Source organism: Elephantulus edwardii, unplaced genomic scaffold (genome assembly GCF_000299155.1).
Source record: "Elephantulus edwardii isolate Elephantulus edwardi_28Jun2011 unplaced genomic scaffold, EleEdw1.0 scaffold00233, whole genome shotgun sequence".
NCBI lineage: Eukaryota > Metazoa > Chordata > Mammalia > Macroscelidea > Macroscelididae > Elephantulus > Elephantulus edwardii.
In genome coordinates this window covers 3,990,590-4,005,130 of record NW_006399983.1, presented here as the reverse complement: position 1 = coordinate 4,005,130, position 14,541 = coordinate 3,990,590, and the positions used below count along the sequence as shown (strand labels likewise).

At 40.8% G+C, this 14,541-nt stretch overlaps 1 protein-coding gene across 1 annotated transcript in view; it reads right to left on the bottom strand.

Annotated features, from left to right (window-relative positions):
• The window catches only part of DNAH9 (dynein, axonemal, heavy chain 9), a 623,295-nt gene that overhangs the window by 483,011 nt on the left and 125,743 nt on the right, over positions 1-14,541 (bottom strand). Inside the window, 1 exon segment of the mRNA XM_006898570.1 lies at positions 4,498-5,368. Within this exon segment, the coding sequence (XP_006898632.1) occupies positions 4,498-5,368 (871 nt within the window).

The window sequence follows — 14,541 nt, the reverse complement described above, 5'->3', positions numbered from 1 at the left end:
ATATATAAAATTGAGTCCCAGAAGTAGGTACTGATATTAACCCTAGTTTATTTATGAAGAAGTCAAGGCACCCAGAGGTTAACTGAATTCTTCAAGGACCCAGAGAGGCAAGTGGAAGAGTCAGGATTCAAGCCCAGAGCAATCCAAGCTCCAGTTTGCCCCTCTCCCTGACATGCACTACCTCTCACTGTGACCATTAAAGAACAAGACAGCAGTCTCATATTATAATGTCTTTACAAGTACTAAATGCCAGCAACCTCAGTTATAATATCTCAACACAGTGTTCTGCTCCAACTAAAATGGAAAGTTGTCTAGAAGTATAGGAAATATCTGATGCAAACACTCAAATGCAGAGCTGAATAGAAAATTGCAATTACGCTCCAAAGGCAATCATGTAAAAATATGTACACACATGAAGAAAAGTTGGAAAACAGTCATAATGAATGAGTACACTATTAGAATAGTTGATGCTGTCTGATTTTGTGTTCCAAATGTATTTCTATTACCATACTGTCAGTACAAAAATATGCTTACATACAAAGCTATAGCACTGATTAGATGCTAATAACAATTATTTATTATATTTAATGTACAATTCTCAAAAGTCTCCTTCATACCACTTCTGTAAAGGTCTCTATCTGTAACTTCACTTTCTTCTAATTAAACATGCTCTTCTTTTTCAATCACTAGCAATTAAGGGAAAGAAAACTTAACTATTCAATTTGGCTTACTTACAATGACTTGTCATTGTCTTCTGGCCTTTGACCTTGTATAATCTTTAATTTATATACTAGTAAAAGATGATCTGACAGAGTATGGAAATTATCAAATAGTATTAATATCAGATGCAAATAAGATCCTGCTGAAGATTATCCAAAACCAAATGGAACAAAATCAGCAGAGAACTTCCAGATGCACAAGCTGGATTTTGAAGAGACCATGGCACTAGAGACATTATAGACAATGTTAGATGGATCTTAGCTGAAAGCAGAGAGTACTAGAGGGAATGTCTAGCTGTGTTTTATTGACTATGCAAAGGCATTTGACAGTGTGGATCACAACAATTCATGGCTAACATTGAAAAGATTTGGGAATCCCAGAACACTTGATCGTGCTAATGTGAAATCTATACTTGGACCAGGGGGCAATCGTCAGAACAGAGCAAGGAAACACTGCATGGTTCAAGATCAGGAAAGGTGCACACCAAAGATGTATTTTATCTCCATATCTTTTCAATATGCAAAACAGATCATTCAGCAGGCTGGACTGTATGAGGAAGAATGTGGCCATCAGGTTTGGAGGAAGACTCACCAACAATCTGTGTTATGCAGATAACACAACCTTGCTTGCTGAAATTGAGGAAGACCTGAGGCATTTGCTGCAGAATTTGATCAAAGACTGTAGCCTTCAATATATGTTGAAGTTCAAGATCAAGAAAACAAATATTCTCACCACTAGACCAACAGGCAGCATCATGACAGAGACTGAGATTGAGATTATTAACAATTTCAGTCTGCTTATTTCCACAATCAACTCTCTTGGTACAAGCATCCAAGAAATCAAAAGATGAATTACATTGGGAAAATCTGCTATCAGAAACCTCTCTGGAGTTGTGAAGAGCAACAATGTCAGTCTAGAAACTAAGGTGTGCCTGATCAAAGCCATAATCTTTGCAGTTACTTGCTATAGATCTGAGAGCTGGACAATGACTAAGGATGACAGAAGATTTGATGCCTTTGAGTAGTGGTGCTGAAGAAGAATATTGAACATAACACGTACTGCTAATAGAACAAACAGGCTCAGTCCTGGAGAAGGTGAAACAAAGCTGCTCTTTGAAAGCAAGGATTCTGAAGGTCGATCTCACAAACTTTGGGCATGCTGCAAGGAGGGATCAGTCCTCAGTCCCATCATACTTGGGAGGGTGGAGGGACAGATTCTGGATGAAATGGATTGATTCAGAGACTGAGATAATAGGGGTAGGCGTGTTGGAGACAATGAAATTGGCCTAAGAGAGAGCAGGGTTCAGTGCTGTGGTACATAGGGTCATTATGAGTTGCAAGGAGCTTGATAGCACATAACAACAACAAAAAAAGTATGGTTTTGTGATGAGCGTATACAATATAATAAAGTAAAATGTTTTGATATGTGAGATACTTAAAGTTTTAAACTACATCTCCACAACAGGTGACATTTTGGAATGAAACACATTCATAAGCAAAGAGCTTTCTGTACTGAAGGGGTATAGAGGAAATACGCAAAAGAAATGAAATGAGTGAATAAGTGAACTAAAGTTCACTGGGAGATGAGAAAATCGATGGGGCATCAATTTAAGACAAACTAAAGGGATAACCAATTACCTGGAGGTAATAATTAGAGGAATGAATATTCTAGAGAAATTAATACTTTAGTTTTAGCTGTAAACTGATATTGAACATATTGTGAAAGGAATGTTAGAAATAAGTTCCTGAGCAAAACTTGAATTTGCCTGGAAACAATGCTAACTTTCAATCAATACCTGCAAGTTAATCATCTGCAGAGCATAGCACTTCCAGAACAGTTCATCTAAAACTGCAGTAGCTAATATTTTCCATCTTCCTTGTTGTGTACACATTTAAGAGGAGGAGGAAATACAGTTTTCCAGTTTTTGGGAGGGCGACCGAATCCACCACTTTATCATGGGTCAAACATACAATGCTATGCATTCTAGTTTGGTGAGCAGAGCCTGGGGTCTTAAAAGTTTGCAAGAGGACCTCTAAGATATGATTATACATGTCTGGAACAAAAGAGGAAGAAGGACACTAAGACTCAAAGAAGAAACTAGGCTGTAAATCAGTTTACACAAAACACAGCCTCCACTACCTTGAGACTAGGATTAGATGGTAACCTCCTACTCCTATCACTACCAACTCTCCCAATCAGCATCACTGTAGTAGATGGTCTCAGACAGGAGAGGCAAAAAGGACAAAAAACCTCAAATTCCTTAAAAAAAAAAATCAACAAGCCCAGACCTCCTCGAATGGTAGCTATTAACAGACCCCATAAAATTATCAGCCCAAGACACTCTTTAAACCTGGAGCTCAAATTACTCATGGAGGTCACCTCTTAGCCAAAAGCCTGAACAGCTCACAAGACAATGACGACCAGGAGTACCATGTTACACTAAACAATAATCTACCTGAGACTTAACATTAACCCTAGAGCAAAGATAAGGAGAAACAAGGAAGCTAGATTAATGAAAAAAGAATAATCAGAATGGAAGGAAGAATGTTGACACATGTGCTGCTTCATCAAAAGGCTGAACACACACACACACACAAAAAAAAGCTGAACACAGAAATCCCATATGACTCAACTATTCCATTGCTGGAAACATACCCCAAGGAAATCAGAGCTGAGATGCAAACAGAGGTATATACATCTATATTCACAGCATTATTCACAATGACAAGAAAATGGAAATAACCTGAATGCCCATCAGAAAACGAATAGATAGAAGAATTGTGACCTATTCACATAGTGAGATACTGTGCAGCATTAAAGAATCGGCAAGTATTCGTAAAGTACGGCACAACATGGGAGCGTCTAGAGGGCTTACATTGAGTGAAATAACACAGTCACAAAAGGGTATATATTGCATAAGATCGCTGCTGTGACAGCAGGAGAGTAACTGAGGGGTCAGGGAGACAGGAAGAACAGAAACGTAATGAGTACACAACACTACAAGGTCCAAGACAACAGAGGGTCACCCTGGGAAGAATTGAGATAAAGATAACTCAGTACTGCAATTAACAAATAGAAACATATTTTATAATATAATAAATAGAAACAATTTCTACGTAACTGTTTAAAAGGGTAAGAGGAGAGAGGGTGTCAAAGAAGGAAGAGAAAATCACCAGGACAGCAGAGATTGGTGCAGGATCAAGGGAGCTAAGAAATAGTCCAAGTACAGAGAGTGAGGAAGGACTTGAGGGGATGGGGAGATAAAAGGAATACATCAACAGTAATTCATTATAGGAAACACAAGGTTCAGAAATCACTGTATGAAGCAAAATGTACATGAATAAAACAATGTATATGAGGGAGTGTATAAAAGTGAATGATGATATAAATAAACTTTTTAAAAAGAATGCTGACACATTGAGAAAACTGTGGCAAATGTAATTTAATAATATGTATAGAAATTGTTAAATCAGACCTTAATTTGCTACATAAATTTCTTCCAAAAGCATAATAAAATATTTTTCAAATACATACTAGCCAGCAAAGCTTTTCTTCCCTTTACCTAAGCATGTTGGGACAAACTTACTGGTGTGCATTTCACTGCCCTTTCTTGGACTAACTAACCTTTGGTGGCCAGTAATATTGGTGTTTGCTGGGAATGCACATGAGTCAAGTCAAGAAAGAAAAGAAGAAAAAGTCTAGAAAATACAGAAAGTGAGTGATCTTCCCTTGACTTGGGTAAGAGAATGTAGACAGCAAGATGTTTTCAGCAGGTACCTGTGGTAGCTGAGCCCGGATATCTTCAGAGCCAATGAATATACTCTCTAGGTGAGACCACGTGCGCTGCACCTCAAACCAGATGGAGATGACGGCGTCAGCTGTGGAGAGCTTCTTTTGCCAGCCTGACACTTCCTCCAGGAAGAAAGCAATGTACTTGGACATCATCAGGTTCTGCAGCTGGACCTGGTTGTCCTCCAGAATCTCAATGAGGTCCTCATCAGACCTCCACAGGGGAATACAGGTCCGCGGGTGGGCCTCATACTGGAATTCCATGCCAGCCCACGTGGTCTGCAGTTCCTTCAAGGTCTTCTCCATGCCCATCTCCTTCACAGCTCTGTCCACAATGCCCCGGACCTCATCTTCAAAGTGGTGTAGCTGGAGCTGCAGGAGGTGAGCCAGGGTGGTGTCCTCATCCATGGTGAAGCTCACGCCTGTGGCCTGCATCAGCTGCCTCCAGTGCCGCTCCCGGATGGCCGGATTCTGCAGCTCAGCCACTGCTCTCAGGGATGTCAGGGTGTTCAACACGGTGCTTTCCAGGCCTGTGAATGCGTCCCAGGCCCTGACCTCCTTGTCGAGGTTCCGGATGTGCCGGGCAAACCGTTTGCACTCAAGCTCCATGGCCTCCACATTGATGTCCCTCCACTTGGTGGTTTCCCAGGCATGGATGCTGGAGGTCACCATCCCGATTGTGTCCCAGAGCTCCTTGAGCTGACAGGCCTCCTTCCTGCACTGCCTCAGCTGCTTGTAGTCGGGAACATTGACTTCGAACAAGCCAGCTGACTCAGAGAGTGAGGCCATAGTGGATTCCATCTGCTGGATCTCAACATGCTTGGTGTCCAGCATTTGATGGGGGTCAACGCTATCAAACCTGGAAGATACAATATGTTCCTTTTGTAAGTACAGAACCCAGGAGCACATCTACAGCCGACAAGGTAACTGCACCTCAAATGCTTCACAGTGCACCAAGAACAGTGACTTTCCACAAAGCTTCTAATATTAGGAGGAAGGGATAAGCACAATAGGATGGGATTTGGTTAACATTCATTCATTCTCCCGGAATTAGAGTCAATTCAAGAGGAACATTAGGCTTGAACCATTTCTGTCCATATGAGAAGATATTAACACCCGTCTGACTCTCCTAGCCCTTTCCCAGGTGGAGAGGGGGAAGTCCTTTATTCAAGCATCCTCAGGTTTCCCTATTTATTTATTTAGCTGTTGGCTTTGGTACCTCACTTGACTCACAGGAGCACTATCCTACTACTTCAGGAGTTGTTTCTCTGAGGTCCCTGCTGGGTGGTAGGCGGCCCTTCAGTGAGAGAGCTGGTGCTTAGAGGCCTAATCCTGACCTGATCTGGCATCACTTCAGTCTCGGCTGAGTATTAGGATCACCTCAAAGCTTTTAGATGCTCTCCATGTACAGGCTGCTCCACAGACCAATTAAATCATAAAAGCTAAAGGAGAGGTTTAAGACCAGTGCAAATCAGTTCAGCCAGGAGGGATGCAGCAAAATCAGAACAGACTTGAATTGTTAAAGCTGTGTGAAGTGGAACAATAACTGGAATGAGAGAAGCTAGGGGTTGAAGTCCTGGAATGGGAGATCAGACGAGGCGCTGGGAGCCCGTTCAGGCACCTTATGTGGGGAATTAGATGGTTCCCAGACTGTGGATAGTGACACACATTCAAAGGAGCACAGTCTGTCACCTCTGAGTAAAGCACCTTTGTTTCCAACTCTGTGAGTCCAGAGCTTTGGATGCTATGCTGTGTGCATGCTGGTTTTCTTTCTAAAGAGGGAGATTAGGTTTCTAATAGGGCATCAACAGGAATTTCTTCCTTTCTGGTTATCATCCCAGTACACTCACACTTTACAAATTTGGATCCATTCCAGTCTTGCTTCATTCAACATGACTGAACTGGATACAGCACCTGGGCCCTGGCCACAGCATTTCAGGCAAGCCCAGTGTGTGGGCCATATCAGCAATTCTTAGGGGTCACGAAAACTGAAGGCAGAGCCCTCTCTCAGGCTCTTAGTCACTTTCCATTATTTTTTTGTGCCTTCTCAAACTCTGCAGCTTCTTAAGTCCTTCAACCAAGTGGTCTCTGACAATCTAACTCTATTAACCTTTATCCTTCCCCATTCTGCTTCCTCTTGCATCCTGGGACGGCCTCTTGTTCTGCACTTAACTTTTATAAAAACTCTAACTCATGCTGCTCCCTGGAGGCTAATATTCTGAGGCTTCATCTGACCATCTGATATACTTTGGGCATATTGCAAGGAGAGACTAGTCCTTGGAGAGGGGTAACATGCTTGGAGAAGTGAAGGGACAGAGAAAGTGAGGAAGATCACTAACGAGACGAACTGATTCAGCGACTGGAGTAATGAGGGTAGGTGTGTCAGAGAAAGTGAAGTTGGCACAGGATAGAGCAGGCTTCAGGGCCATTGTACATAGGGTCACTATACGTCGTAAGTGACTCAATGGCATCTAACAACAATAATATCTATTTTTACAGTTTTGATTAATGCCTCTTTATCTTCTTCTCGCCAGTGTTAGGGCACACATCCATTGGAGTATTGCAATTTGGGCAGTCAGAAGGATTAACTAATTTTAGAAGAAATACAATACTCTTTAGCAGTGAACAGGGCACGTCTTCAGCTCACTTACTCTAGATGTATAATCTAGAAGGACCAATTGCTCTGTGTGTGTGTGTGTGTGTAGTTGGAAAAGTGGAGGGATGGTGATGGCATGGAGACCTCAGTGGAATGGATTGGGACAGTGACCTCAAACATATCAACAGTCTTGAAGAAGGTTTAGGATGATAGGATGTGGCAGTCTTTGATTCTGTTATACATGTTGTCATTTCTGCGAGGTAGAGGTGACACAAAGGCAACTGACAACAATAGCAATGAGTCCTCACCAGCAAGAACCTACCGTTACGCTGCTTCCCAAAGACATGCATTTCTGGCATAACCTCATAAAAAGACATAAGAACCAAAGTAGAGGGGCACTTGCATGATCAGAAATCTTTCTTCTCCAGATAATGCCTAATCATGTATTCCTTTTTAAAATTAAAAAGGGATTTTTTAAAATTATAAAGGAATACATGATTAGGCATTATTTGTGTGACAACAGTCCATAATAAGAGGTGCATAGCAAAGAGAACTTGGAAAGGGGGGGAGGGAGGGAATTATGCAACAATGAATGAATATGTTTTTAAAAGTGAACTGGAGGGGTGTTGAGAGGAAAACATTCAACAATGAATGAATGACAATCTGACTTGTCTATAAACTTTTGTTAAAATCACAATAAAAAAAGGGGGGAGAACTCTTTCTTCTATCAGGAATACTCATAACCCGATTGTTGAAGGAGCCTCTCATTTTCTTTCCCTAGTCTCCTCTTCCCAGTACCAATCTCTGCCTATCTTGACTATGTGGAGGAGGTACTGGGAGGGCTACACTTCAGGGATATTCTGACTTGCGAGAGAACAGCACATTCTTTTAAAACCAGAACAGGGAATCTGAGATTCAAGTTCAAGGTGAACACTGAAGAAAAAAGAAAATATCAGGAGACTTGGCTATTTCCTCCCATCCAACATGTATATGGAGCAGTATGTTATGTGTAAATTGAAAGGCTGGTGATTTCAAATCCACCAGTCTCTCCACGGGATAAAGACAGGCAGTCTCCTCTGGTGAAGATTCACAGCCTTGGAAACACGACTGAGCATCACTTTGAGTCAGAATCTACTCAATGGTAGAAAGGTAATGTGCATTTCTATTTGTGTGTGTTTGTGTATACAAATGCCTTTTCTTGATCTGTCCCTTCATTCAGTGCTCTTTAGGAATATCTGACTTGAAGGATGGAAAGTAATTCCAATTAAAGTTACTTACCTGAAATGCTTACCACTTAAATCTAATTACCATGTGCAGCACACTAATAGTTATGCATATAATAAAATTAGTGTCAGATTAACTTTGATGTTTATGTTGGATTAAAACACTAAGCCTGTTCCAGCTAAAGAGATCTGGATTGCAGTGTGGGTGTAAATGAACATCTTGAGGGAATGAGACTGAGTGCCAGTTACAATTATAGGCATGGGCTGCCTCATGTCCATGATCTGTTCTGTGGAATAGGAAGTTACATATGTTGGACATTGTTCGAAAATCATATTTAACTCATGGGAGAGTCCACTTCTGGTTGCCCTTGTCCCTGTAGCTGCTGGGAATTGCTGGCAGAGGCTGGAAGAGGAGGCTGGTGGCAGGGATGTCTGACAGGATAGGAACAGGAGCAGAGTGAGAGGAACAAGAAGGGAGGCAGAAAAGCAGACCCTACCCTGCTCATTGCCCCATCCACCAGGGTGGCAGGGGTAGCCCTGGCCAAAGCCCCCATCATGGCTGCCATCTGCCTGCTGGGCAAAGCCTGAGGGCCCATGCCTAGGGCCATGACTCTGCCTCACCTGTCTCTAATTCATCTATGCCCCAGCACTGTCAGAGACTGAGTATGGGACCTTCAAAACCATCAGGGAGAAACAATAAACAATAGAAAAGAGCTGCTTTCCCTTTTTTTAAGACACCTCAAAACTTGTGGCATGATGGATGTATAATGTCGTTAGATCTTGCCTAATGATAAACATGGACATCATTAAATTAGTGTCAGATTAATTTTCCTGTTATATTTGATTTACACACTAAATTTGCTCCAGGTAAAGAGATTAAGGCTCATGTGCTATGGTTGTAGATGAACACCTTGAGGGAACAGGACTGAATGACAACTGTAGTCACAAGTATGTGTTACTTACACTAAGTGATGCATACCTATCAATAAGGCCATTAAGCAGTGATGCATTAAGCTGTGTCTCTCTTGTTCTTCAGCTCCCCAAAGCAGGCAGTCTCTGATGTGAGCTGCTCAATTAAATTTGTAGGCAAGTTGGACATTAACTGGTGCTTATTTTCTTATTTAGCCTTTATTTAGTGCAAGAAAAAATGCCAAGACTTTTCAGTGATTTTAAACCTGCACATGCACAATCTGGGGACTATCTGTATTTCAGAACAGAATACTAGCCTGGAGTTCTCAGAGTGGGAGAGAAGCCTATGTCTACAGGGCTAGAAGCTTTTCTCCCCTATAAGAAGCAGTAGCACAAGGCACTGGGTGTAAAGAAATATCCCATTACTCACTGCAAACGACCCAGCAGAAAAAAAAAACTACCAATGAGCAATGGCCCCTTTGCTAACCCTCCATTTCCAAAGACAAATTTATGTGTGTGAGCTCTCCTTTTTAACATATATAGACTGAACTGAGTTTCTTGGTATTAGTAGAAAACCTATAAAATTCAGACAAATTTTGAAAGTCCATGTTCTGTTTCATTTATTAATGGGCTACAATTCAAGAATCACTTCTTAGGTAAGATATGAACTATTAGAGTATTTGAAGCATACACAGAAGATAATAAATGATCTTGCTAACCATTCTTTGATCAGCACATATGAACATCCCTAAATGGATGTTGGTTACTTAAGTATTTGTAAGAGGGGTCATTTATCAAGTACTTTCCAAACTTCATCAACCCTTACGGCATAATTTTTGTTTCTAGTTTAAATTAGTCAGATCATTTCCAAAGCTGAGCATACACAGAAGTAAATTTGGCATAAGCAGTTAAAGAAAACTCTAGACATGAGGGTTGGTAACCCTCTGACCATTGAAAAGCTCTAGTGCAAACTGCCAGAATATACTAGACCTGATTAATGTGTCTAATATACTTGAAGCAGTTCTCTCAACCCTGGGGAACAATGCAGTATAAGAACAAGAAAGTACTAGGAGAGAAAAGGATGTGAATTGAAATAATAACAGAAAGTATTTTAATCTGAAAGAAAGTACCTGGTGTTTGGATAAATAAAATTATAATTAAGAGAAATGAAAATGGGTAGTCATACGTGTCATCTTAGAAAAATGATTGGTTAAGATCTGACCTAGGTATAAAAATACAGGGAAGAGGAAAGTAATCATTGGTGAATGTTAAGCTCAGTGTTGAACCTATATATACAATGAATGATGTTGCTATTGTTGTTAGTTGCCATTAAGTCGAGTATGACTCATAGCGACCTTATGAAAAAAAGATCTGAAACCAGTCCTGTCCTGCACCATCCTCACACTTCCTTACACACTCATTACAGCAGTCACTTTGTCAATCCACCTGGTTGAGGGTCTTTCTCTCCTTCGTCGACCCTCCACCCTTTCCAACATCATGTCCTTCTCCAAGGAATAGCACCTCCTAGCAATATGTCCAAAATACGTTAGCATAAAAAAAGATGGAGGGAATGCAGAGACACTGTACCAGAAAGAATTGATTGACACTGAAAAATTTCAGGAAGTATCATATGAACAGGAGCCAATGGTAATGAAAGAGGAAGTGAGAGCTGCATTGAAGGCATTGGCAAAAAATAAGGCTACAGGAATTGATGGGATACCAACTGATTTGTTTCAATTAACAGATGCAACCTTGGTCTATGTTGGGAAATTTGGAGGACAGCTGTCTGGTCAATGGATTGGAAGAGGTCTATATTTGTTCCTATTCTCAAGAAGGGCGATCCGACTAAATGCGGAAATTATTGAATAACATCACTGATATCACATGCTAGCAAAATACTGCTGAAGATCATTCAAAAACAGCTGGAAAAGTACATAGATAGGGAATTGCCAGAAGTTCAAGTGAGATTTAGAAGAGGCCATGGCACCAGAAATATCACTGCTGATGTCAGCTGGATCCTGGCTGAAAGTAAAGAAGACCAAACAAATGTGTATTTGTGCTTTAATGACTACGCAAAGGCTTTTAATTGTGTAGGTCATTACAAGTTATGGCTAAGATGAAGAAGAAAGGGAGACTGACACCAAATGAGCCTTAGTCCACTTTCACCAAAGAATGTTTTTAAAATAAAGCGTATTTAAAACAAAAAAGGAAGAAAAAGAATGGGAATCCAGACTACTTAATTGTGCTCATGTGAAATCTATACCTAGACCAAGAGGCTGTTGTGTGTACAGAGCAAGGGAACACTAAATGGTTTAAAATTAAGAAAGGAGTGTATCAGAGTGTATGCTTTCTCTATACCTATTCAATCAGCATGCTGAGCAAATTATTCAAGAAGTTGGGTTGTATGAAGAAAAATGTGGCATCAAGATAAGCGGAAGGCTCATCTATAACCTATGTTACACAGATGACACAACCTGCTTGCTGAAGCCAGGGGGACTTTAAGCACTTGCTGCAGAAGATCAAAGAACATAGTTTCAATATGGAATGCACCTCAGTATCAAGAAAACAAAAATTCTTACCACTGGACTAATAGGCAACATCATTATAGATGGAGAAAAAAATTAAAATTGTCAACTTCATCTTACTTGGACCCACAATCAATACAGTTGGTACCAGCAGTCAGAAAATCAGGTGACTTATTGCACTGGGAAAGTCTGCAGTCAGGGTCTTTTCCAAATTATTGAGGGGCAATGATGTCAGTTTGAGGAATAAAGTGTTTGTGATTCAGGCCATGGTCTTTCTGATCACTTGCTATGCATCTGAGAGCTGGACAATTAATAAGGATGACAGAAAAAAAATTGATGTCTTTGAGCTGTGGTGTTGGAAAAGAGCACTGAACATCCCATGGATGGCCAAAAGAACAAACAAATATGTCTTGGAGAAAGTATACCCACAATGCTCCCTGAAGGCAAAGATGATAAAGCTTTGTCTCACATACTTGGAGCATGTTGCTAGGAAAGGCTATTCCTTGAAGAAGAACATCATGCTTGGAAAGGCAGAGGGTCAGTGAAGGAGAGGAAGACTCTCAACCACATAGATGGACACAGTGACTGCCAGAATGGACTCTAGTGTTTCAGGAAGTGGAAGGATGCCACAGGATAGGACAGGGTTCAGATCTGTTGTTCTAGGGTTGCAATGGGTTCTACTCAATTTGATGGAATTCAGCGCCCACAACAGTCATGAGAATGGTGCAAGGCCAGGAAATATTTTGTGTCATTGTATGTGGAGTCACCATGATTCGAGACCAAAACCAACTCTTCCTCTTCCTTCATCTTCCATATTTAATCAACCTGCTGCTGATTCTTACTTTTTGTTTTGTATTCTTACTCTTAAATCTCTCTCATATTTATTCTTCTTCCTTTGCCTCAGTTCTGGCCTCATCACTTCATACAAGGCTGTGCCCCAGTTGAGCACTGCCTTAAGTCTGCTTCACTCCATTCTCTTGTCCACAGTCAGAAGAGAATGATATTTATTACACTATTCTCAGGCTCAGATTTCTCATTAAGTTCATCATGATCATTATAATCAGGTTAAAATACGAGGACTTTCAAAACCTGTCCCATGGACCTCTCTACACTTATCTCCCATTCTTCAATATAAGCCGCATATACTTGCATTTCTTTAGTTGTTCCTTACATTTTATCCTTCTGTGCTTTTTCCTAGAATACCCTTGCTTATAATTCCGTTTTCCCTAATAGCTCTCACATGCTCAGTGGCTCAATAAGAGGTACACGATGCATCCTTCATTAGGAGAAGAAACAGCACCCACTGCAGAGATTTTACTGTTGTTGTTGTTGTTATGTGCCATCAAGCACTGACTCTGACACACCTAATTCCATTGTCCCGGTCTCACTGATTCTGACACAACTAATTCCATTGCCCCAGTCAATCCATATCATCCAGGGTCGTCTTCTGTGCTGTCCCTCTACCCTTCCAAACATGATGTCCTTCTCCAAGGACTGATCCCTCAAGGCCAAGTGCCCAAAGTGTGTGAGGCAGAGCTTCAAAATCTTTGCCTCATTTAAAATCGTTCCTGAGGCTCTGAGTTCTCACAATCTAGGAATGTGCATCACCTCATAATTCTGGCACCTACATCACTTTTCATTGAGTCCATTCTTGAGACCATGACTCTGTGGAAGTTGACAATGGTACACCTTGATGTTTTTCTTTTTTAGGCCTAGTCTTTTTGATGTTTGCTGTGCTTCCTGAATGTGGCTTTCCCATTATTCATAATACCTGGAAAGTTTTCTTCTAGTACTTCTTCAACAATTTTCTCAGTCTGTGGAAGTTGACATCACGTAAATGACTTAGATCAACTGAAAGAACAGGGTCATTCTGAATTAATGCTTGCCTTTAGGATACTGATCAATTCCCAGGAGATTCAATGATGAACTCTGTTCTTTTCTGCGGCTATCAAAGAGATAAGAAACACTCTCCATAAGGGGAAGAAGACCTTTCTACCTTCAGATTTGCTGCATTGGCACTTTGCAAAGTCATGCTTTCTCTAGTTGTTTGCAATGTTGGAGTACATTTAAGAAGCTCTCTTGGCAGTTCATACAATCTGATTGTAAAGTAAAAACCTTAATGGTCTCAACTGAGGCTGAAACTTATGGGAATCATTAGATATTTTGGCTAAGAAACCTGCAGATTATCTTGCTTTTGATGTGGACAGAAGATGGCATGGCATCATTGCTCAATGTCAAGTCTGTGCTCAGGGCAAGAGATTGCTACTAGAAGCATGAACTATTATTTTGATTCAAGAGGGAAGAAGCAGACACCCTTATGAAGAGCTGCAGGAAGTCCTGAATCTGTGTCTGGTGATTTAGCAAATTACTGTGAAGTGTGAGATCTTCAGATAGGAAAATGCTGACACATCTTAAACTTAAGAATTAAAAGATGAAATAAAACGTGTCTTTGATGTAAAGTAAGTCCAAGGAACCTTGCTTCACCCAGCACCTGTCAGCCTGCAAAGACCTAACAAGACTCTCATTCCCTTTTTCTCTCCTCAAAGACAAGATCATTGGAACGAAGCATAATCAGTGCAAATTTTCCAGTCCAATCAGGAGCAGAAACTTGAATTCACAGAGGAGTGTGTACTTTTGAAACTCCTAAGCGATCTAAAAAAGTAAAAGAACCAGAATTAAACTCATTTGCCTTGCTTGGTGCTTCAAAATGTTAAACACACACTCACTCACATACACCAAACTAAGATATGAAACAAAACACATGAGCTGACACCCACTA